The 21,405-nt window shown below is 41.0% G+C and overlaps 1 protein-coding gene across 1 annotated transcript in view; it reads left to right on the top strand.

Moving 5' to 3' along the window:
• Positions 1-21,405, top strand: part of cacna1aa (calcium channel, voltage-dependent, P/Q type, alpha 1A subunit, a) — a 103,879-nt gene that overhangs the window by 25,975 nt on the left and 56,499 nt on the right. The window contains exons 4-14 of the mRNA XM_030782603.1: positions 14,271-14,362; positions 14,441-14,593; positions 14,809-14,996; positions 17,264-17,367; positions 17,579-17,694; positions 18,067-18,123; positions 18,401-18,478; positions 18,670-18,876; positions 20,055-20,167; positions 20,554-20,666; positions 20,986-21,117. Of these exons, the coding sequence (XP_030638463.1) occupies positions 14,271-14,362; positions 14,441-14,593; positions 14,809-14,996; positions 17,264-17,367; positions 17,579-17,694; positions 18,067-18,123; positions 18,401-18,478; positions 18,670-18,876; positions 20,055-20,167; positions 20,554-20,666; positions 20,986-21,117 (1,353 nt within the window). The remainder of the gene's footprint in view (positions 1-14,270; positions 14,363-14,440; positions 14,594-14,808; positions 14,997-17,263; positions 17,368-17,578; positions 17,695-18,066; positions 18,124-18,400; positions 18,479-18,669; positions 18,877-20,054; positions 20,168-20,553; positions 20,667-20,985; positions 21,118-21,405) is intronic.

Below are 21,405 nucleotides of genomic sequence, written 5' to 3'. Positions count from 1 at the left end.
AAAATGCTCAGGATGTGGAAGAGTACATGGAGAAGTCCTCTGATTGGTTGTTCAGATTAGAGGATGTTTTGTATTATTTCAAATTGGACCAGAAATTCTGCTCTATTTTTTTTCTTTTTTTCTGAGGGGATATTATACAGACTAAATTGAAACATAACCAAAAACAGACAACCATTGTTTATCATTGATTATTGACTCTGAACAAAGAGGACAATGTAAAATTCTTGATGGCTACCTAAGCCTGTTTTTCTCAGTCTTTTTTCTGATTTTTTTTTTCTCTCCCAACATCGCTGACTTTATTCTTCACTGTTTACTTCATCAAAACGCCTCCTTTCTCCCCCCCCCTCCCCCTTTCTTTCCTCTCCATTTCTCCTTAGTGCTGTCTGAACCCAAACTTCTTTCCATGTACGTACTTACTCAGTTCATGTCAGATTCAATCTTATCAACTCATTCCCCAGACTCACTTTTCCTTCTACCTCATCCTTTCACTCTCTCTCTGTTTTTTATTGTTTGTTTCTTTGTTTGTTCATCTCTCCATCAGTGTCTTTTGCATTTTTTGTCCCTCTCTGATGTCTAGCACTCCTCCATTTATTACTTTTTTCATTCCTTCCTTCCATCTTTCCTTTTTACTTCATCCACCCCCTCCTCTCCATCTCAGCCTTGTTCTGTCTCTCATTCTGTCTGTTCCGTACGCTGAGTTTTGCTAGTTTAACATAGCTGACTACCATTTGAGACATGTATCCTGCAGCTATGAAGCTAGAGCAGACACTGAGCGGTCTATAAGTAATAGTGCCTTTCTCTTTCTCTCTGTCTCTCTCTCCCTCTCTCTCTCTCTCCCTCTCTCTCTCTCTCTCTCTCTCTCCCTCTCTATCTCTCTCTCTCTTTCCTTCTCTCCCTCTCTCTCTGTTTGAGTCTTGAGCTTGTCCTTCAGACCTTTCGCATAGACCTCCTTTTTACACATGCAGCTAGGTCTGCTGCCAATTACCACCACACTGACCTAGCACTAGGCAATAAAGCAATCCCAATAATTGTCATTAATGAGAATATATGGATTATGAATCATATATTTTCAGACTCCCTTCATGATAATTATATTTTTTACCCCTGCTGCCCTTCCATATGACCACAGAGTTTTCATGTTAAAATAGCTAAACACACATCAGGAATAAGTCTGCACATTACAGATATAGACACACAGTTCTGTGTGACAGCTAGACCTCTTTTTGCTAATCATTACTTGCAAGACACCTCAGCAAATGACTAGCAAAGAAAAAGTGGTTGTGAGAGAAGTAAGGCCTCCAAGGGAGATGAAGCAGCTGACAAAGAAAAGATACAGAAAACCAGTGACTTGGAGATGGTTTGGATGCTATAAAATAAATCAAAGAATAGAGAGAGAGAAAATAGAGACAGATCAGTCATAAGATGTATGAAAGATTACGTCTTGCGTCTGATGGTGCTAATGTCACCATTACAGTCTATCATTTTCAAAATAGCCAATGATATAGTGTGGACAAATATCTGCAAAATTTATTGAATTTCCACAGAACACATTACGTGTTGTGTATACTCATAATAATTAAATAGAGTGATAAGCGTTTGATAAACATTTGTAAAAATCTCAAAAATGTGTTCCAAGGCAGTGTGGCATTCGACACGGACCCTTCACCGTGTCATGCTCATCATTTTTATAAAACACTAAATAACCTCCAGCTAAATAACTTGCTTTCTATTTTCTAACACACTTTCCTTTCCTATCACTTTCCCGTTAGCATAAACATCTCCATCTCCAAACTTCTTTCTCTATTTTTTTTTTTTGTTTGTTTGTTTGCCAGTACGTCATTGGTTATTCGCATTGACTGGAGTAGGCCACCGTGAAATATAGGAAAGTGTGGTTCCTGCCATGGAGAGGGAAAACTTGAATCAGCATTGTCGTGGATATTTCCCTCCAGTCGACAAAGCGTTTACCGTCCATTTGCTTTTAGTGATCGGTTATTCAGTACGCGTAGACTCGTTTAATACGGCTTGGAATAACTACTCTATACCAAAAAGGATTTTGATTGTGGACTTGTAGTGGTTGGACTCCCCATGTGGATTGCTGCCCCGACTCCTCATTCTTCCTGCCGGCTTTTCCCCAGCTTTCCCCAGGTGACTCTCCTTTGTCTTCAACTCTCTATCTGCTACTCTCCCTCCTTTAGTAACTCAGTTTGCATGGTTGGCAACTCTTTCATTCGTGGAGGATACTATTGGTAGGATACGGGATTCTGCACGGAGAGTCCAGTTAGGTGGGACGAACATTGGGGGGGTCGCTTCTATTTTTTCTTTTTGTTTTTTTTTTTGTTCCCTCTCTCAATTATTTCGTCATGGGAAAAGAACGTTCAGTTTGGCCCTATGTATATATGTAAATACTTGTGAACTGAAGCCGTAAATTTATGTATTGTGTTCTGTGTTAGACGTTCTGTGTTTTGTGTTGAGTGTTGCCATTGGGTTTTTGTCTTTACTTTTTTTTTTTTGTGGTTGTTGTTGTACAATACACATTGTTCCTCTTCCACCAGACCAACCTTTATGACCTTTCTCACCATGGACCTTTAAAAACCTGTAAATATAATTAATCACTGCATATAGGTGTTGTAATTGTCTCTATTCTGTTTACATGTTATTTTTGGGAATATTGCTTTGAAGTCTGTATGGTTACTGCCCTGAGATTAGAGCTAGCCGTGCCAGGCCGCATGTGAATCTAGGCCCTACTAGACACATGTGCGGTCTGATAGTGGTAAAAGTGGCCTAGAATAGACTAGCCGATTTTTCTTTTTTTTTTTTCTTCTCCTCTCTCTCTCTCTCTTTCTCTGTGACGCTCCTAGAGGGCGTCTGGCGCCCAACTAAAAAGTAGGAGCACAGTTCCTTTACTATGGGCTTGTGAGTGCCTGAGAGCTTTCCTGACAGATCCACATGAAGCCACCTTTTTTTTTTTTTTTTTACACCTTTTCAATTGGTTGCAAAAATTTTCACAGATTAATACAAAGGAATAGGCCAAACCCTGTCTCTTATGCATTTGTTGTCTTATTTTAAGGATTCTTGCTGTGTGAATGTAGAAACCTAGCTGTCACTGCATTAAATCTTCTTCTATAGAGTTGGAGATGTGTGGTCATCCATAGAACTGTGCGTGCTGATCCACAGAATGGTGTTAAGAACACAAAGACGATCACTTGGTGAACCTGCCCTTAAAATATGGGCCAGATCCTTTCTAGTTGATTCTATGTTAAGGTAAGCGAGAGAATAGTACAACACCACAGAGTCAATGAAAATAATTTACACACTTTGGCCAATGTCATCTCAGAGCAGAATTTGAAGTTGAAATGATGTACTATTGATGTTCTTTGTGTGTTGATATTTGAAGTATAAAAGCATAACAGAGACATTAGCAAACTATTTTTCTATCAGACTCAACCTGCATCTTCTTGCTTTACGTTTTGTTTTAAATAGAACTTATCTGCCTATTTAAATATCAATACTAACTGCACATTACTATCACATTGTAAATGTCAGAGATAAGGCTGCAACAATAAACACATCACTGCCATACCACGGTGTTAGAAGGTGTACCGCCCATCACCATCACCACCATTACCGTCATAACAGCTTTTTTTATCTGAGAGTGCTGCCATCCTCATGCAGCTTTTGGCATGGTCTGTGGCCTTGTCTTCATGTATCTGGATATTTTCAAAACTCACTTTTTTCTATCAGTTTTGAAAAGGATCACGTCCACAGTAGATGCGTTTTTTTTTTTTTTTAATCTCTCCACATAAAAAGAGAAAACGAATCTAAAACGCCCAGACCTCTGCACTGAGCATACACACAACATTTAGCAAGCACTTCACATCACTGCAACCCTCTGGTTGACTGACCAATCAAATCAATCGAGAGAACTGACAGTAAGGAGAAGTGGTTTGCGAGGCTTGTGTTGAAAACTAGTGAGCAACTGCAACTGTCAACAAAAAATGTTATGGAGGAAAACATTCAATGTATGACAACCCCTGTCTATATCCATGTTTATTAATTATAATGTGTAACAAAACTAACGTCAAATGCTTTTAAACATGTGTAATAACTATTTCTTTAGCTTTAAGTTATTCCACCAAATATGTAGCATTTTATACAGTGTCTGAATTGCACGCCATGAATAAACTAGTACAATTAGCCTGGGCGATGGTCTAGAACTCAATCAATTGATTTTTGTCTTTTGAAAGCAATACAACAGTAGAAACGATGTTTCTTGTTGCAAAGCCAAATGTCTCATCACCAGTTTGGGTACATTTTGGGTTTGAACCCAATGACAAGGAGGAACCAGCCAGTTAGAAGAGGCAGTATGTTGCATTTGCGGTAAAAAGGTATCAATGAAGCGAGCTAACACAACAAATCTTCAAGTGGCCTTTTTGCTAGTGATTGCAATGAATCCTCATGACTGCACACAATAGCAACATTAACAGACAAGACAGACATGCCATGCAGAAATTGTCTTTTTAATTATGGTTATTCTTAACTCCTTAAACTCTTTCAGCTCAACAATTTCAACATATTAGGGGGACAAGTAACGTCAAATGAATGAATAGTTAAACACAGGGGGGTTTGGTTGCGGTATTACCGCAAACCGCAAGGTGGCATTCTTCAATTACCGGGGTAATGAAATTTCTATACCACTGCAGCCCTAGTCAGAGGTGAACACAGCTTCGGGATCCTCATGGAAATCCAGGGAAAATTCTAAACAGTCTTTAACATCTTTCACAATTCCAGGCATTTGGGATACTTTAGTGGGTTTGGGAAAAGAGCATTTTAAGATGTTTATTTCTTTTTGTATATTATATATTCACACCTCTTTTCACATCATATTTGATGCAGCTGTCATTTGTAAGTGTACTGTTAAATTCAGCTCCTTATCAGCAGACAGATGCCTCAGCATAGTATGACATCAGTGACTGATGTCAAAAATAAGACATTTACTTTAACAGTACTATAAATGGTATTTAACATCACACACTGACTCCTTAATCTCCACAGCACAAACATATAGAATGTCACAGAGAGAGAGAGGGAGAGAGAGAGAGAGAGAGTAGGACTCTTACAACTAGAGGAATGAAATTCCACATGATTACATTGGTTATGTTAGCTCTCGCTGTTCCCTCAGGGGTTGGAGGAATAGAGAGAGAGAGTGTGTGTGTGTGGGAGAGGTAGAGAGAGATGGACAGCGAGATGAGAGAGGAGAAAGAAAAGGTCCGAAAGACCGTGCCTTAGAGTGAAAAAAATGGAGCAGAAAGAGAGAGAAGGAGGTACAGAGACCAAGCAGACGAAGGCAGGAGTGTGTGCAGATATGGCTGCAGTAACCTGTTTTTTCGCTCCTGCAGATGATCAATCATTCCGGGTAGCCTAGGGACATTGGAACATTGAGTCTCTCCTCCCCCCCCCCCCCCCCCCTCTCTCTCTCTCTCTCTCTCTCTCTCTCTCTCTCTTTCTCTCCCTCCATCTATCTATCTATCCCTATCTCTCTTTCCATATCTCTCTCTCTGACACATTCATTAGCATACACACAAACAAACACACAAAGCATACAGCTCTCCTTTGACCTGGTCTTTTTGTGTGTTGAACATAAATGGCGGATGTGTCTTTTAGCTCGAAGGTCTTTGAAGATGAAATGATTCTCCTTCCGCTTAAGCCCTGTCTAGGTCCTTTGATAATGTACTGACCAGTGTGTACACACACACACACACACATGCACACGCACACACACACACGCACACAGCCACTGTTACGTCTGACAGTAATACATGTACTGTCATAAGTGCCCTCTGTATTAGTGATTGTTGTAAAGCTTCTAACAAACGGTCACTCAGTGGAGTGTGTCTGTCCCTTCAGTGTGATCTCTGACTTTCTGAAATCATATGTGTGTCTTCTGTTAGGGGAAACTCAAAGACTAATTAGGATAAAGAAAACAGTGATTCACCTTACAGGCCCACTTCATTAACGCTTTGTGCAACACACGGCCCTAAAACCTGCCTGTGCTTTAAAGCAAAATGTTGATGAAATTTCAAAGCTGAATGCCTCTGAACAAGCTCAATACCTTAGTATATGTAAACCTAGTCATTTTTTAGCTGACCAGTGAGCAACATAATTAATGCTGGTTTGTGTATTTCAAGCATGCTAGCTACAAATGAGCAGTTGAATGATCCGAACATCTGAATATTCTATACACAAAAATATCAAATTATTGTCAATAATGAGGCATTTTTCTTGCAAACTTGCTCTCTGTACACAGCAACGTACATTAGCGGAGAGTAGTAGTACTTGTTTTTTTTTTTCTGTTTCTGGGCGCGTGATAAACAAAGTCCATGTTTGGAGGAAAGGTCATGCATGTTAAGTGCCTCTGTAATGCATTAATTAAAAACACGATCATATCTAGGTGACATCAGGATCAGTAAATGACTTTCTCAGTGCTCCGCTGAGCTTCTGACTCACATATTTGGTGTCACTAGTGTTAATTTTGGCAGATGATTTTGATTTAGTCTTAGTTTTAGTCTTTTGACTAAAATACATATTCGTTTTTGTCATATTTTAGTCATTTGATCATTATTAAGTTTTAGTCTAGTTTTAGTAAACGGAAACTGGACAAGTTTTAGTAAAATTTTAGTCAAATGTCAGATTTTCGTCAATTTGCTTTTTTTTTTTTAATTAAATCATGAGTGATTTCATCAAGCACATAGATATTCTTAGGCTTGCTAGCGGTATGCACAATTAACGTTAACAAGTCAAGTGAACAAGAAAACATAGCCGTCTGCTTTTGGCTAACAAAGTCAAGCCTTTAAGTTGATTTCTAAGTCCAACTTTTATTATCACATATTCTTGGTGGTGTGTCTTCAAATGCCTCTTGAGGTTTGAGGTATTTTTCCCACCGATTTTACACTCACGTTGTTTGCAGTGCGTTTTACTTTCAGTTGCATTATTATAGAGCTAAGATGTGTCACAAATCCATTCTTTTTCTTCTTCCCAGAGTAGCCATGATATGAGTTGACAACAGCGTTGCCAGATGGGAAATGTTGAAAGTATTGCACAAAAAGCTTAAAATTATCGCGAGTCATGACCAAGAGGACAAATACATGTAAATGTATAAATGAATAATTTCAGAAAACACGTATTTACTTAGACGAACGACTTTTTGACACCGTCTACAAGCCACTTTGTTTAAAAACAAACTTTGCCTCTCTCCTGTCCTCACCTTCCTGTTCAGCACTCTCTTTTTTTCTTCTTTGCTGTTTTCACATGGATGCAGCAGTAAGCTATATCTAGTGCATACTTTTACTATCCTGATCGTGTTGGGAAATGAATTAAAATGAGATAGCCTAGCCCTAGACTGATTACAACTCCTCATGCTTAGTGTCACAAAATGATCAAATTATCGTACGTTTTGGGACTTTTGGCGTTATTGATCGTACATTGTACTGAGGGCAAAATTTTTGCACAAATTCAATAATAATCGTACATCTGGCAATGCTGGTTGCCAAGTTACTGTTAGTTAAAATGTTTAATGTTCAACTTCCAGAGGAGGGAGGCTATAATTGCTTGTGCATCCGTCTGTGTCTGTCATTATTCGTTTGCATTCGTCAACGAAAATAGTAACATATTCCGTCACAGTTTTATTTTCAAATGTGCAAATGTTATCGTCTGTTTTTCGTTGTGGGAAAAAGTTCATTGACAAACATTTTTCGTCACAGTTTTCGTCGATGAAATGAACACTGTTTGGTGTTGTGGGGTGTTCACTTTTATGCTATTTTGGAGGAGATAAGTTTTCATAAAAAGATCAAGCTACTATTTTTGGGTACTGGGAATAGATCTGACTTCTGCAGGACATTTTCTATTTTAGCGCTTTTCCACTAGGACGGTGCTGGTGCCTGTGCCGGTGCTGGTGCGGAGCCAGTGCTGCCTTGGTGACTTTTGAGAACCGGCCCGCATTTCCACAGGTCCACAGGAACCGAACGCTACGTAGCGAAAATCTAGGTAAATTCCATGGGGAAAAAATAATGTCGGACAGAACACATCTGCTTGCTTTTTACTTTTATGCTAGGCTTCCACACAGCGAAACACCCCACGAATTTTGCCCAAAAACTTTTTGCTCTGGTGCGAAATTCATGAAAATAGTAAGCCTGTCACCTAGCTGAAAAGTTTAAAAGAGTGTTGAAATGATGGTCTGCAGTGGTCTATTTGCACCAGCCAGAGCTGAGAGAGTGAGTGTTTTTTCTACTATTCTGGGTCAGAGTACGTTCATGTAACATGTAAACAACAGCCCGTCTTGATGTAGACACGAATTATTGCCCATACATCTTTTAACCGTATACATATTTTCATGCTACATATAGCCTTTAGCCTACCACTATCTTGGTCAGACTTTTTTGTTACTCCCGCCTCTCTAGAGAACGTCATGTAGCAAACACGTCAAACGCTGAACTGATTGGTTCTTGTGTGGTTTTTATTTGCATAGCCTCAGACGTCAGCGGTTCCAACTTTTAGGACCCTCAATTCTGTGGTGCCGTGCCGGTGCCAGCTTTTCGGCACCGGCACCAGTATTTTGTCAGTGGAAAAGCGCAGCCCCGCTGCTCGATTAGGCACCGGCACAGGCACCGGAACCGCGGCAGTGGAAAAGGGGTATTTGAGATTTGGTTGAAATTGTTGCCGCATTTTTCAGAAGTGTGTGTTTTTGCCCCACTGGCTTGGCAGTAGATCACACCGTGCCCTATTGCTGAGGTGGCGAGTTTGGGTCTCACCGTTACAACTAGCTGCTTCAGGTGTCACCAAGAACACCATTAGCCAAGTTAGCAAATCCCAGAGTGAATAGTGCTCCCATGCAGTGGCAGGCAAATCCAGGGACATAGACTTGGTCCACATTCCCCTGAAGACACTGGTAAACAAGACGATGAGAAAAGGAGCGGAGGACTTAAGATGTGTCAGAGGATACATGTGCGAATCCACAACCTGCGAACTCAGGGGTTGCTTTATGTCCGAAACTTAGTATAGTTTCGGGAACTTGCTGTTCCAAATTTTGAAACAAGTTTTTCTTCTTTCTTTCTTCCTTTTTTTTTTCTTCTTTAAGTGCTGCTTTGGCAGCGAAATGGAAAGAAGCTGTTCTTGTTTTTGTGTCACAAACTTACAGATTTGAGTGAAAAATGCGTTGTTTTGACAGGCACATTTCTGCTGTGTTAACACTTCTGCTGATGTGAGCAGTGGTTTAAAACAAATGCTCAAACAGTCAAGAAAATTGTATGTGTTTTGGCAGCCATTTTTCTGCTGGGGTTTGCATGTTAACTTATGGAAATGTGAATTCTGTTGTTGGAACTGTTTTCTAGTACTGGAGAGAAAGGATTGGAAAGTGCTGAATAACTGACACGTTAATTTGGGCAGTTTCTACCTAGCAATCATTTTAAGCAGGTGAACACAACAGACGTTGTAGACATCACGTCTTCTGTCCTCCTCAGAGCAAGCTCCTCTATACAGTTAGTACAGTCAAGTTCATCACACATTGTTATGTTGTTACTATTATTATTAGCTATTATTAACTGGTATTTTTATTAGTTTATTTCTTTGTTTTTTAACTATCCAGGGCATTAGGCATCATTTGAGAGTCTGTTTGACTATGTGTGTGATGAGGACAGAGAACCTTACTCAAATTATTAGAATGGTCTTATAGAGCTCATCGGTTTTTCATAAAAACAAAAAACAAAAGTGCACTTGATCGCAGAACATTGCAAAAAGTGATACTTTATCGCAGAGCATTGACAAAAACTTGCTGAATTAATTTAGTAAATTTGTATAGTAAATTAGCAATTTAATGAATTAAACTCATACATTACACTGAATGAACTGTGTGTCAGTGGGATGCACCAGCCTTGTGTGACATTAAACTTTATCAGAATCTCTGAGTGGGGGTTTGAGCTGTTAACCTCTGTAATGTATTCAGTTTTAAAACGTGCCAATGGTGAACTGTCTAAGCTCTGCTTTCAGTCAGCCTTCCCAAGCTTACAGCCTGTAAAGTAAGTGCTTCTCCTCACCTGCTCATCACATAGATGAGGCTCTTTCAGTCTGCTACAGAGAGAGAGAGAGAGAGAGAGAGGGAGTCAGAGAGAGAGACGAGGGAGGAGGGGTCAAAAGCAGCTTGACTGATTCTTTTGCCAACTTTACTTTCCAAGAGTCGGCTTGTAATGGAGTTAAAAGCCCATTTTATTATTTTAAAATCTATGCTTACTGTTGTGTGGATGTGGATTTTTGTGTGTGTGTGTGTGTGTGTCTGTTTGTGAGACTGTGTTTGTGAGAGTCAGTGACATATATACACTGCCTGACCGAAAAAGAAGTCGCACACTCTAATATTTGGTTGGAACACTTTTAGCTTTGATTACAGCGCACATTCACTATGGACTTCTTTCGACAGCCTTATGCAACGTCACAACATTTATTTATGTCCAGAGTTGCATTCATTTTTTGCCAAGATCTTGTTGATGACGGTAGAGTCGAACCACTCCGTACGGTCTTCTCCAGCACATCCCAAAAACTTTCAGTGGGGTTAAGGTCAGGACTCTGTGGTGGCCAATTTATGTGTGAAAATGATTCCTCATGCTCCCTGAACCATTGTCTCACAATTTGAGCCCGATGAATCTTGGAATTGTCGTCCTGGAATATGCCCGTGCCATCAGGGAAGAAAAAATCCATGCGATGGGATAACCTGTTTATTCAGTACATTCAGGTACACAGCTGACCTCATTTTATTGCCACACAATGTTGCTGAGCCTAGACCTGACCAATTGAAGCAACCCCAGATCATAACAATGTGTGTGTGTGTGTGTGTGTGTGTGTGTGTGTGTGTGTTTGTGTGTTTGTATATAAATATGCAGTTTGATGGTAATGTAATTCTTTGGTTGTTTATGTACCCTCCAATCTAAAATACAGGGTACAGTGAAATATGAAGCAGTCAGTGGATCCAGCCCCTCCTCTAGGCCTCCTATTGCAGCAATGCTGAGATTCTATCAATGGGGGAAGGTCTCTGTTGCCATGGAGACAGTTATGAATGAGAAGGGACCAGCAACCAAATAATGTGTGTGAATAAGAAGCTGTCCGTCGTCAAGGCAACACGGTGAATTTTAAGGGACGCGGAAGTGTGACGTTTCCATGAAACCTCAACCCGTTCCAAAATGAAATAATGAACCTAATTGCACATTAACATGCATATACGCACAGACTGTCTCAACACTGTTCTCTGTGAATAAAACCTCTCTCTTTTTGTCTCTCATTCTCTCTCAAACACACACACACACACATTCTCACACAGCCACAGTGGGTACTCCTCTGTGGGTTTCCGTCTGTGTGTGTAGGAGATTGGCAGGTGACGCCCAGTGGACCAAACTACTGTCAAATCTGTTTAGACACCAAGCATTGTGTGAGGCCCCTGGTTTAACCCCTTCATCACACCCTGCCAGAACAGACCCCCCCGGGGAGGGCGGGGCACGCTCACCTCCCACGGCACAACAAGGCCCCCTACCTCTGCACCATTCAATTAGATAAACAAGCACAACAAAAGTAAAAAACAGAAATCATATCCATTGCCTTAGAACGGAGGGCATATATTACATTATGTATATATATGTATATATGTTGGGTCAATGAAATTAAATGAGATTTAATTTAATAAAGATTATTAGGAGGCCAGGGTTAGGGTTAGGGTTAGGGTTGTGGCTGGTAAACATTTTGCACACCTTAAAAGAAAGTGAATAAAAGCCCAAAATAAAGGAAATGATGACATTTCAAATGAATTTGCCATTTTATCCAGTATATTCTTATATGAAGAAAATGGCCAGCTCTTATAACATCTTCCTCATTCCTCACCCAGTTGAACATTGCTGTAAATACATCAGACTTCCTGAAACACTGGATGGATCAGTCCTTCCTAAGTGCTGAGATTGAATTATTTATCCTTCTCCTGCATGCTTACCTTTTATCGACATATTTTGTTTTATTCTAATAATATATGAGATTAGAACCCTTTCAGACACTTAAAGTACATTTTGCCATATTTGTGATTTATTCAGTCCACTTTACAACACAGACTGTGGACAGGGCCCAAATGAAGCATTATTTATGGTAAGATGTTTATGAAGTAATTATTACTGAAATCAGTTAAGACAGTATTTCCCAGAAGTTGTTATGATGACATATACAAATACTGATGAATAACAATATGCATAAAATTGACAAAAGGAAGGGTTTTTTTTTTCTTTTTTTTCTCTCTGGTATCATTGGACAAACTGATAACAGTGATAAAGTGATGTATAATAACGGTAAAGGGTTTACTGATAACAGTTATATAATGATCTATAATAACAGTAAGGGTTGAACTGATAACAGTGATATAGTGATGTATAATAACAGTAAGGGTTGAACTTATAACAGTGATATAGTAAGGTCATAGTTATAGCTATAGTTAGGGTTAGGGTTAGGTTTACAGTTATGGCTGGAAAGCATTTCACACACCTGTGTGTGTGTGTGTGCATGTGTCTATCTGTGTGTGTGCGTGTGAGTGAATGCGCCATAAATCAGGTAGCGCCGACTGAGACTCTCAGACAGCAAGTCTATAAATGGAAGGAGAGAAAGATGAGAATAAAACAGTCAGCATTTTCCTCACTTCCTCTCCCTCCCTTCTCTCTTTCTCTCTCTCTCTCTCTCTCTCTCTCTCTCTCTCTCTCTATGCTTCTTCACTCCCTCTCAGTCTTTGTCCTTCAACTTGCCAGTCCTTTATATCCACAAAATCTTGCTGTACACACTCATTGTCCTCAATCTTTCTTTTCCTTTGCACACGTGCACCAGCTTTCTCTGTCACATCTTTCTCACTCTCTCTTGTTAAATTCAAAGGGCTGTGTGTTTAGTACCAGACAGCTCTCATTTTCTCCTAGAATAATTTGTGTGGATCTGCTTTCCAAACTCTTTTCATATTGGAGTAATTATGAAGGGAAGAAAAAAATGTAGTGGAGAAATGAAGTAGAGAATGAGACACTCACACATTGGGACATAATGGCTCATGGGTGTTTATTGCAAATTTCTGTTGTTGGTATTGCATTGTCCATCAGTCAACATGCTTCTATCACACACAAATACACATACACACACACTATGTATATATGTTTATGCATATATGTTTATGTGTGTTATCATTATATAAGCACTGTTAATTAGCAAACGCCTGAGGAATTTGTGGCTTGCCTTGACAAAAGTAAGTCATTCAAATGGTTATGATTAATAACCACAGAAATGTGTGTATGAAGGAGAACAAGTAACTGCAATGTGAGTAACATCTCACTCTTAATGGGAAATCCTCATAGCTCTGGTTCTTCCGTTCTGGGAAAATTTTATTCTATTGTAATCAGTAGGTGATTTGTTATTTTTTAATAAGGGGGATGGCCCAATGGCCAACAGGGGGAATGGCCCAGTGGTCACTGACACTACCCTATAGAGTATATAGGGGATGACAGATTGACAAGAGGGATGCATTTTGGTCATTTTGCCAACAAAACAAGGGGGATGGCATTGCCCCTCATCACCCTGCAAATCGCCCGCTGACTGTAATTATATAAATGGTGCACACTTCTTTTATCCATAGAGAGAGGGTTGACTCCCAGTGGAGGGTTGACACCCAATTCTGGATTGACTTCTCTGACAAATCAGATTGAAAACACTGTGCCAGACACTTTCCTTTTTTTGTAAATGTCCAGCAAAAGATGTTAATGCAAAAGCTTTTGTTGTAAAGTTGAGATTTGTATGTTTTCTCTACTGCATATTTGTTAGTGTTACTCATGACTGTGTTTCTAAAGTGGGATAAAAAACTGTGACACAGAGACCAAGTGTTCCTGGCCTAACCATTCACATCAGACATACAGTATTTACTGCATTTTCACCTTAGACCCTCTGCTTGCTGTCCCAAAGCCCTGTAAAGGAGCAAGGGACATTTTAAAGCTCAGAGACTTATTTTGGATTTGAAAATATCAGAAGTTTTAAAATTAATCTCAGGCCTGTGAAAGGAACAAAATATTATATTATATTATATTATATTATATTATATTATATTATATTATATTATATTATATTATATTATATTATATTATATGTAAATATATTGCTCGTTCATTCTCTCTCTCTCTCGCTCTCTCTCTCTCTCTCTCTCTCTCTCCCGCTCTCTCTCTCTCCTCTCCCAGAATCCTCTCCACTGTGGGCTCAGACTTTGATTTGAGGACTCTTCGTGCCGTCAGAGTGTTGAGACCTCTCAAACTGGTTTCTGGGATTCCCAGTAAGTACTACATCTCAGTTCAGCTGTTTTACTGGCACTTGATCTTTCAGCACTAATATGGACATTTTCCTCCTCCAGGCCTGCAGGTGGTGCTCAAATCCATCATGAAGGCTATGATCCCCCTACTGCAGATCGGCCTGCTTCTCTTCTTCGCAATCCTTATGTTTGCCATCATAGGCCTAGAGTTTTACATAGGCAAATTCCATACCACCTGTTTTGACAACATCACTGGTGGGTCCCATCAAAGTGCTCTATCAGACCAACAGAGGATGTACTTATATTTTCATCAGACTAACAGAGACACTTCCCACTGCATGTGTTCATCTGAGACATCTCTCTCTCTCTCTGTCTCTCTCTCTCTCTCTCTCTCTCTCTCTCTCTCTCTCTCTCTCTCTCTCTCTCTCTCTCTTTGTCTCTCTCTGTCTCTCTCTCTCCCTCCTCTGCAGATGAGATCCGTGAGGAGTTTCCCTGTGGGACCGAACCGCCGTCTCGACTCTGTCCAAACGGGACGACCTGTAAGAAGTATTGGCTGGGGCCCAACTATGGCATCACCCAGTTTGACAACATCCTCTTCGCTATACTCACTGTCTTCCAGTGCATAACCATGGAGGGCTGGACTGACCTGCTCTATCATGTGAGTGGCCTGTGAGGGGCACTCAGTCCTGTTAAAACTCTGTGGAGAATATGGGTAAACCATCTTTGTACTGATCAGACAGGTGTTAAAGCAATAAGTACAACAGACCATGCTGATCCTTAATGCTGAACACTAATGCCAGTGTTGTCAGTGACAGTTCCTGGCTTTGTCATTATCATGCCGGCACGGTAGTCCATGTGGACAATATTACCATTGCGTGAGAGAAAAGCAGTGATCTGTACTATGTCTCTGACAGTAGACTGAATATAAGATGGGAGGGATTGAGAACTCTGGTGCAGTTCAGTGAAAAAGTTCTGGTTTTTGCCTTTTATTTTTGTTTTTTGTTTTTTTGCAGGGTTTTTTTTATTTGAATACAAAAGCTCCCCATACTCATTCATCTTACTCCCCCCTCATAGAACTACACTCATACACTACCCTATCAGGAACACCCAATGAGAAGGTTTGTCCTTCTGCTGGTCTCAGGATTTAATCTAACGTTGACTGTGTCACTGTCTTGAGTTCTGACTGTGATGCAGGCCATGTGAAGTTTTCAGTCTGAATTCAGGGGAGTTTAAGACTAACAGTGGGGTAGTGGAATGCATTCAAGGACTCTCCTGATGCCATCCTCTCACCCTGGGCCATTTGAAAACAAGCCAGACGCCAGTGACTGAAAGTGAAGGGAGAGCAAAGAAGACAGTCAGAATAAATCAAGCTCAGTTCTGATCATTCCAAAAAGATCCGCTCTCCGCTCCAGTCTGATTCCACCAGATCTTCTTTTTCTTCCCTGTAATATTCCAGATCCACCCCTCCAGTGTCTGCCCCCCCTCCCCTCCCTGTACTCCCCTCCCTCCATCTCTGTCAGATCTGCTGGATTTGGCTCTATATTTATCGAGGCCTGTTCAACCAGAGATATTCTTGCAGCTGCCAAGGAGGAGAGCAATGAAAATTTAATGGCCAAAAGCCCGCACTGCATAGACTGGCTGTTTCAAAGCTCTTAGACATGCAGGGAGAGAGACAGAGAGAGACAGGCACAGAAAGAGAGACTGACCGACAGAAAGAGAGACAGACAGACAGACAGAAAGAGAGACAGACAGGGAGAGAGATGAGAGATGATGGTAGCGAATGAAAGACAGAGGACTGGAAGAAGATGGGAGACAAACAACAGAGAGACAGAAAGAAAAATGAAACCTACATGACAATGAGTTGGTTCAAATCATTCAAACTAATTTCACTGGAGCTGCTGTAAGCAAACCCTCCTCCACCCACTTCTTCTCACGGCCAATCAAAGATCATCATTTCTCAGTTTCTTCCAGCTGCACCGCATTGATTGATTGACATAGATGGATATTTCCCCCAGAGACCATATTTGTAGGTTCGTCTGTAAAGACCTCTGTGTTATTGGAAATGCACTTAAAAGCAGTGGAAATGACTCACTGCGTTAAACGGCGTGTTCTGTCAGAGTGTTCCTTTTCACAAAACCTTCCAACTTTCCTGTAGGATTGCAGGGAGACGTGGCAGAGGTTGTATTCTTGCCTCACAATAGTGTGAGTCAGAGACAGACAGTGTGAGGGCGTGAGTCACACTGTGTGAATCAGAGCCTCTACTTCCATTCACAAAACTCATCAGGCAAAGGCCTTGTAACCTTGTTTTTTTTCTTTTTTTTCCTTTTTTTATCACTGTGATTTGTAGTGCTCAGAATTGCTGTGCTGTACTACAGCTGATCGTGCACTGGCGGTCTGATCTTTATACTGAAAAACCTTCCCAAAGCCTGATCATGAGTGGGGTCTGGATGGCCGGTGTTCTGGCTGTTTTTCATCAGGAGAAATCCTGTCCTCTTCGTCCTCTCTGGAAACAGCCAGTGGAGCAGTGCAAGACAAGATGGCTGGCCATCTGTGGTTCCCTGAACACCTGAACCACAGTGTAAAATGACCAGACGGCACTTTGCCTGGTCACCGTGCGTTGTGCGCACACTTTAACGCTCACAGCGGCTCTAGACTCACACAGTCTAACACGCCGTCATAACACAAACACACACAAAGGACGTACAATGTAACTTAGACTCTGTGGATGTCACGTAGGATTATACTGAAGTCATTACGGTATAAAATTTTGAAAGGAAATCCAACATTTCTAACTTTGTGTCTTTCTGTGGTGCAGGCTGTTGGCTGATGGCTTTGACTGGGGTTGTGTTACAGATCATATGAAACATATAGTTGTCATGGCTGATAATGTGTGTTTTAAAGAGTGGCCTCTGTGAATGTTTATAGAGTGACGATGCTTCAGGGAGTACCTGGAACTGGATGTACTTCATTCCTCTCATCATCATTGGATCCTTCTTCATGCTTAACTTGGTACTGGGTGTGTTGTCTGGGTAAGATTCTCTCTTTGATGAGTTTGTCTGTGTGTGTGCATGTGTGTGTGTGTGTGTGTGTGTGTGTGTGTGCACATGTATGTTTGGTGTGGAAGAATACTATGTTTTAATGTGCTCATTTATGAGAGAATGTGTTTATGAACATTTGTGTAAATTTATCCATTGCTCTGTTTGTGTGTGTGTGTGTATGTGTGTGTGTGTGTGTAAACAGAGAGTTTGCCAAAGAGAGGGAGCGTGTCGAGAACAGGAGTGAGTTTCTGAAGCTCAGGAGACAGCAGCAGATAGAAAGAGAGCTGAATGGATATCTGGAGTGGATCTGCAAAGCAGGTACGCACAACTACAGCATTAACAACAACAACAACAACAACAAACATAAGAACACCTGCCATTATCCTGTGGATGCAGGTGTGACATCGGTCTGCCTGTGCAGTGGTGTTAGAGAGAATGAATAAGCTCTACCATTACTCTTAACACAAGTTCACTACTTTTTCTCTAATTTTTATGAATGTTTTACTCACTGCTCTGGTTTTTTCCTTGTGCTAATGCGTGGTCCACTGCTTGGGTTTGTAATGAAGTTTAGGACAGAGACAGAAGATTTCTCTCACATTCCGGTGGTTTAGATCTATTTGTGAAGATGGTCTATACTCAGTCCTCCAGTCAGAACACGTGTATTTGATGTAACTGTTTTATTCTGTGTAGAAGAAGTCATTTTGGCAGATGAAGACAATGAGACGGATGATCGGATGCCATTTGATGGTAAACAATCCACTTTTCTATTCTCACTTCCACAGACGTATGGATGAAGAACCGTGTTAGTGTGACAGAGTCTCTCTCTCTTCCTAACTGTCTCTCCGTCTGTCTCTGCCCCCCCCCCCCCTTCTTCCCCTTCCTTGACTGTCTCGCTCTCTAAGTCTGTTCTGTGGCTCCAGTGTGTTAGTGTTTGAGTATGCGTGTAATATTTGTGTGTGTGCATGTATGAGTCAGACTAGAGAGACAGAGACAGAGTCGTGACATAATGGTATTTGATCTGCAGGCTCTCGCAGGAGACCCACCATAAAGAAGAATAAGAATGACCTTCTGAATGCGGAGGAGGGAGATGGGGACCTCGTGGGTGAGAATGGGAGGAATGGACTGAGGGATGTGGGGAAGGTTTACAGTATGTCTGTAAAAATCAGTAATAAAATTGCAGGAGAAACAGAGAAACTGGATTGGATAGCCTGTTGTGGTTATTTTTGTTCTTGTTTCTTTGTGTCTCTCTGTCTCTTCTTTCCTTATCCTTTCTCTTTTCTTCATCTCTCTCAGGTTCTCCGTTTGCACGTGCCAGCCTGAAAAGCTCAAAGTTAGAGGGCTCATCCTTCCATAAGAGGGAGCGTCGCCTGCGCTTCTTCATCCGCCGCGTGGTGAAGAGCCAGGCCTTTTACTGGACCGTCCTGTGTCTGGTGGGACTGAACACACTGTGTGTGGCAGTGGTGCACCATGATCAGCCAGTCCTGCTCTCCGACTTCCTCTGTATGTCTTTCCATTTCTCATGTCTTCTCTTTCCACTGCTCTGTTCTCTCTCTCTCTCTCTCTCTCTCTCTCTCTCTCTCTCTCTCTCTCTTTCTTTCTTTCTGTCTTTTATGCTCTCTCTCTCTTTCCCAGTGTCTGTTTTGGTTTGTTGTATGCTTTTTAACACTACGACCACTAAACTAGGTTCTGACAGTGTTAATGATGTATTGTTAAATATTGAATGTTCAGCTTCTTATAAATATTTGTGGTTTTAGATTTGTACGTTTGCAACTGAAAAATTGCTGTCGAAAACTAATAATGGAGTGCGTGTCACACCAAGTACCCCTTCTTATCAGCAAAGACACACCCAAAGAAACACCTAAAGACACACCCAAACACACACCCACACACACACACAATTGGCTTCGGAATCCAAGTGTAAATTATCCTCCTTCTATCTTTGTGCTCTTTAGACACACGTATCTGTCTCTCTCTGAATTGGCGCAGCGTTTAAATCAAATTGTGCATCATCAGCAAAATCATGGGTTCAAAGACCCGTGGCCAGTGTGGATGTTTTATTATGAGAAAAGTCACCTGGTTGATCATGTTCAGACATCATACCCAGAGGGCAGAAGCAGTGCGAGGAGGTTAAATGCCCAAAGACTCTGTTGCAGCTCTGTGATATCTTAAACATCTGTCTGTGAACCTCTCACACACAAGAAGTGAGGAGGAGAGGAGACAGACGAAAGAGAAACCTCATCTGTTTAGTCAGCGTTATAGTTTTATAGTTTTATAGTTTCCTTTATTTATGAAGACATTCTCTTTTCTGTTCCCTATGTGTGCTCCTGTGTGCAGGCTGCTTAAAGTGATGTGTTAATGTGTATGTGTTAATTAGAGGTGATGGTGGTTATGATTTTTTGTTTGCTTTGTTCATTTTTTGTTTCTTATTTTACATTTAGATTTTGTTTCTCAATCACAGTAAGATGTGGCAAAATGCCTGGAGATTGTCATGTCGATATGTTGTAACTTTTACTTTTCTGCTATCTTCTCTTTTTTTTCTTTGTGTGTGCGTATTTATATCTTCTGCTCAATTCACATCAATACATTTTTTCATACAGGCCTGAATCTCTATCCCTTCTCCCTTTCTTCTTTCTCTCTTTTTGACCCTGTGTACTTTTAACTGTCTGTCTCCAATTCAGACTTTGCTGAGTTCATCTTCTTGGGGATCTTTATGTTTGAGATGTGCATTAAGATGTACGGACTGGGGACCCGACCATACTTCCACTCATCCTTCAACTGCTTCGACTGCATTGTGAGTCTCTCTGTTCCTCTTTGGCTCCTTCTCGTTTTCCCTCTCTCAGGCAAAGTCTCATGAACAAACTCAGGACAAGCTCTCTACTCAGCACAAACCCTGTCAGATATGACAGTCACTCAAGGTTCTCTTAGACAGCTGAAACACTGACTATGCCAGTGACCACAAATTTCACTCTCAGGAGTTGGGAAACGAGTGTTATGTTGTTCTGTCTATTACGGAGAGATTATGGGCACCCGCTGTCTAAATGTTTAGCGTTGTTAATGGGCTTTGTTTTGTGGCTTGCCGTTATTGATCAAGCTTTAGATGTTTGTTTTCTGTGTATTTGTGTGACTTTGTGTGTGTGTGTGTGTATGTGTGTGTGTGTGTGTGTGTGTGTGTGGCAGGTCATTTGTGGAAGCATTTTTGAGGTGCTTTGGGCTTTGGTCCAGCCAGGGACCTCGTTTGGGATCAGTGTCTTGCGAGCTCTCAGGTTATTGAGGATCTTCAAAGTTACCAAGTGAGTCTATCACGTCCCCCCGCATGTCTGACTGTCTGTCTTCTGTATGTCTTTGTTTCTGTCTCTTCTGGGCTGTTGTCTGTTTGTTTGGACTAGCCATCTGTCTGTCTGTCTCTCTGAATAATCCACCTGTCCCTCTACATACCTTTCAGTCTTAATGTGGATCTGATGCCTCAGGGAAAATGCATGTACTGATCTCTCTGTCTCTCTGTCTCTGCCTCTGTCTTTGCCTCTGACTCTCTGTCTGTCTGTCTGTCTGTCTGTCTCTCTCTCTCTCTCTCTCTCTCTCTCTCTCTCTCCCTCTCTGTTCCTTTCTCAGGTACTGGACATCTCTGAGAAACCTGGTGGTATCTCTGTTAAACTCTATGAAGTCCATCATCAGCTTGCTCTTCCTTCTCTTCCTTTTCATCGTAGTCTTCGCTCTGCTGGGCATGCAGCTGTTTGGTGGACAGTCAGTACCAGCCTGTGCTTCCTCTTTTACATCACACTGACAGACAGGCTCAGATAAGAGTTATCCATGGTTTAGACTGAGCGCTTTGAGAGTAGTGCACATTGTTAGAATTGAGATCATGTGTTGTTAACGTGTAATCATATTCATAATGAGTATGAGTTTTGGTTAAGGCATTGAGATGTTTCAGTGAGGGACAACAAATGAAGCATGGCACCATTGTTCATTTGTATTTCTTGTTTTCATTTGAAGTGGTATGATTTCATCCAGCTCTCTTGTCTGTTTGTCTAC

This window comes from Chanos chanos, chromosome 8 (assembly GCF_902362185.1).
Source record: "Chanos chanos chromosome 8, fChaCha1.1, whole genome shotgun sequence".
NCBI lineage: Eukaryota > Metazoa > Chordata > Actinopteri > Gonorynchiformes > Chanidae > Chanos > Chanos chanos.
This window is presented reverse-complemented; position numbering and strand designations above follow the sequence as displayed.